The sequence below is a fragment of the Mercurialis annua genome, linkage group LG7 (assembly GCF_937616625.2).
Source record: "Mercurialis annua linkage group LG7, ddMerAnnu1.2, whole genome shotgun sequence".
Taxonomy (NCBI): domain Eukaryota; kingdom Viridiplantae; phylum Streptophyta; class Magnoliopsida; order Malpighiales; family Euphorbiaceae; genus Mercurialis; species Mercurialis annua.
Window position 1 is genome coordinate 40,391,693 of NC_065576.1, and position 3,883 is coordinate 40,395,575.

The 3,883-nt window shown below is 33.0% G+C and overlaps 1 protein-coding gene across 1 annotated transcript; it reads right to left on the reverse strand.

Moving 5' to 3' along the window:
* Positions 1-1,657: 1,657 nt before the first annotated feature.
* Positions 1,658-3,677, reverse strand: LOC126657469 (NAC domain-containing protein 2). Its single transcript, XM_050352160.2, has 3 exons — positions 3,481-3,677; positions 2,600-2,874; positions 1,658-2,345 (listed from the first exon to the last, which is right to left on the reverse strand). Exons 1-3 carry the CDS (start codon positions 3,638-3,640, stop codon positions 1,950-1,952), a joined length of 831 nt encoding a protein of 276 aa, XP_050208117.1. The 5' UTR covers positions 3,641-3,677; the 3' UTR covers positions 1,658-1,949.
* Between the last annotated feature and the right edge of the window lie 206 nt (positions 3,678-3,883).

The following is a 3,883-nucleotide window of genomic DNA, read 5'->3' on the forward strand; positions in this document are numbered from 1 at the left end:
TTATATTTTAGTAATTAAATTTTCAATTTTACATTAACAAAAAGTTATTAATGGAGTTTGCTTTCTCAATGGCGATTGACATGCAAAATAAGGTAGATGGCTGATCGGATGGTGATGAGCACTCTGATGCTTAAGTCAGTATTGAGTTTAAGTGAGTATTATTTCGTAATTAACTGATCTGCGTGTGTAGGCATATCTCAAGTCTTTTTATAGTGAGCACGAAAAAATACCTTTAGCAGGAGTCCTATTTAGAGATGAGTCCTAAATAGAATAGAACTTTTAAATAGGAATGTGATTCTAAACAGAAAAACATCTCCAATATCCGTGAGATCTGTATCTTCTAGAATCTTTAGAGTAGTTAAATAGTATATGCAATCTCAAATATTTGGAAAAACGTGTTAGATATGTGATCTAAGATCTACCGAATTCTAGTAGGATCATTCGGATTATTACTGTTATGGCTTATAGCTGTTATATTCGATCAACTTTTATATATACATGACCTTGTAGTAATGACCTGATGAAGTGTAATGACCCAAAATTTTGAAATAAATCTCATGTCAGTGTCCATTTTCCGACCTACTTGGTCCAAAATTACGAAACTTTAGGACTCGTGGCATTATTTTCTTATTTCAAAATTTTGGGTCAAGAGTAGCAAATGATGCTGATAATAAATTTTTACTACTAGCTAGAGGATTGTAAATTTTAGTAGATAGATATTATGGGATGTTTGGATATTGACAAGATTTTTGTTTTGGTATTTGGCTTGATCTTCAATTTTCTTAAAAACATCGGCAAAATGTTAACTTCATATTGAGATAGACAATTCATAATTGTATCTTGACATTTCAATTTGTTTCTCGACACGAAAATTCAGATGATCATTGATAATGAACCTTCTTTTTGTTATATATTCAATTTTCATTTTGATTTTGAATCCATGTGATGTTTATCCTTGCTGATGATTAATTCGTGTAAATTTTAGCTTCATTAAATTGTTGTCACGCAATGGAAATTTTAGCTCCATTGTACTGTACTTGAGTTATTTTCAGCTTCATGCCAAACCGGCTACATACCACACTTCTAGAGCCAATAAATGGAATCATCATCTCCATTATGCATTAAATTTTAAATTTGTTTTATTTGTTCTTAAATTTACATTTACAGTAGTACTTTAAGAATAACTGGGTTGCTATTATTTAAACCTTATTCAGCTTGTGAGTTTAACGTCCAAACTTTCATTTGTATTTCATTTCTAATTGGCTTAATGAATCCAAATTTTTAAAATTTTCCCGCTTTTATTAACACAAACTAAACTTTTTATTATATCAATCATAACCTTATTTATAGTATTTTATTACAATTTTAGCCAAGTCTTCCCAATTAAAATAAATTAAGTATGATTTGGTGACATATTGAAGCAGCTTCTTTTTTTATCAAAATCTAAAACTTCATTAGATAATCAGTGTATTGGGGAAAGATGGGTATTATCAAAATTTTGCATTAATTAATGCGAGTTCTAAAAATGAAACTTTTTAAAATTAATCAATAATTATTTTAATTATATCAAATTTATTAGTTTGATTTAAATTTTGATCTTAAATCTATTAATTTATCAATTAATTTAAATAGGACTCTTAAAAAATTTAAAATAACATAGCATGAATTTAAATTATTATTATTAAAATTATCAAAATCACCGCAAACACGGGCATCGACCTAGTTTAACATATAATTTCCAACAAATGACTTTCTATTCTTACAATATACAAATAATTTTTCACCATCTTCTAATCCATCATTGGGATAAATTTTAAAATGGTTCTGTATGCTCTCACACAGGCACACTCATAGACTTTTAGTCTCGTGCTACCGTGCGATTAGCTCCATAAAAACAAATTGATCAGCCGCCACTAATTCAAAATGTTTCTATAGGTACATGAAAACATCTAAGTATATCCCGAAAACTGCAAAGCAAAAGCATTATCTATATTGACATCCATGTAATTAAATGGAAAATCAAGGACATTCATGTTATTATTCAAATCTTTCCACTTTGGCTCACTTTGGACCTCGCACATAAACTCCGGTGTCACCGCGAACTCCGAACAGCTCGAGTCTGTATGCAATTTCGGTAGCGAATCGGAACTTTCGAAATAAATATAATCATTCGCCATTCCTCCATTCCCTGATGACGGTGCAGGCGGCGGCGCCATAATATCCGGCTTCTTATCTTCGATTATTTCGGATGACGAGTAATTCGTTATTTTTCGGTTACTGTATTGCCCTTGCTTCTCAATTGCGCCTTTCTTGTTGTATATGCGACACAACACCCAATCATCAAGCTGCAAAATGATCAAAGCCATTGATTTAATTATTATTTTAAATGGAATAAGGATCTTATTTTATTATTCTGAGTGAGCCTTAACAATATCAGTACAGCTCAATTACATCATTAAATCACACAAATTATTCCCGATTGGACACATATCATTGAAAAATCTGTTATTTTGGTTCCTTCTAGAAAGGGAAAAAATGTTATTACGATTTATGGAAATGGTTTGAAAAATGGAATGTTTGATTGAAATGGCGAACATACCCTCAAACTGTTCTTCTTGCGTGCAGATCGATCTACGTCGGCTAATCGATATTCATGCATAATCCAATTCGTTTTCTCTCCTTTAGGGGCTTTCCCTGCGTAAAACACCAATGCTTTCTTGATCCCAACCGCCTTTGGTAAACCGATTGGTTTATCTGCGCCGGTCGCCTTCCAATAACCGGTTCCCGCCGCACGGTTCGGCCGGGATCCATTTGGATATTTTCTTTCTCTAGGTGAAAAGAAATACCACTCCTTTTCTCCGTACAAGGCCATACCTGTTTTCACACACAATAGAAATAAAATTAATAAATAAACTAAAAAAATATATTCAAAATTGAAGGTGGATTAATTTCAAAAGAGAAAATTTAAAAATTATTAAAATTTGTAATTTTAAATTGAAGATGTGAATTTATTTTTTAAAGACAAAAAATTAGGTTGAAAAATTAAAAAGCCAAGTTATAGCAAAATTTGTACGCACGAAGCTCAATTTTATTGATTAAGAAAAGACTGGGAAAATTAGAAATCCATTTAAAAAAGTAGGATGACTTGAGAGTTGAGAAAAATCAAATAAAAACATGATAACTTTTGGCCCTTTAATTAACAATTAAACAAAGCCTAACTAACAACATCTCTTAATAGGCTCTTTAATTTTACTTTATTTAAAAAAGGAATTAGTACCTTTAAACCTAATTAAATTAAATACTAGGCTATCTTTTTTGATGGAGAGCAGCAGGCAGCAGCCATGGTCTGCAACACAAACCTTGCTGCTCCACCAGATCACCTCCGATTATTCGACGGCAGACCAGGCTCTAACCAACTTAACATCCGCCGCGGCTATCCCTATGGCGAAAAAGGTAAAAAAGAAAAAAACAAATAATTACCTGGTAAATCCCAGGGGTCGAATTTGTAGAGATCGATTTCAGCGATAATCGGAACGGAAATCTGCTGAGACGCGCATTTCCGGCAGAGATAGTGCATCACAAGCTCCTCATCGGTCGGATGGAATCGGAAACCCGGCGGTAACTCTAAGGCTGCTGCCATTTTTTTGTATCTCTTGGTAAAGTAAGCAAATTAAAAGGTAAGGGAAGGGCATGAATATATATAGAGAAGGAGATAAAAAGTAGGCATGATTTCTAGAATACACGTGGGTGATAAAGTATTTTAGTCTTCCATGACAGCAGCCGGGACACGTGGCATTTTATCAAGTGTGGTTGCGTGCGTGTCGGTAGCCCACATGAAGAGCTGATTTTGTCATTGCTTACGACTTTTGTTTTGGACTGTAAC

Bases quoted from the DNA above. Each gene is read 5' to 3' on its own strand.
- LOC126657469 (XM_050352160.2), bottom strand. From the start codon at position 3,640: ATGGCAGCAGCCTTAGAGTTACCGCCGGGTTTCCGATTCCATCCGACC. The intron at 2,875-3,480 runs GTAATTATTTGT...GTGTGAAAACAG, and splicing joins CGACCCCTGGGATTTACCAG to GTATGGCCTTGTACGGAGAA. The intron at 2,346-2,599 runs GTATGTTCGCCA...ATCATTTTGCAG, and splicing joins GCAAGAAGAACAGTTTGAGG to CTTGATGATTGGGTGTTGTG.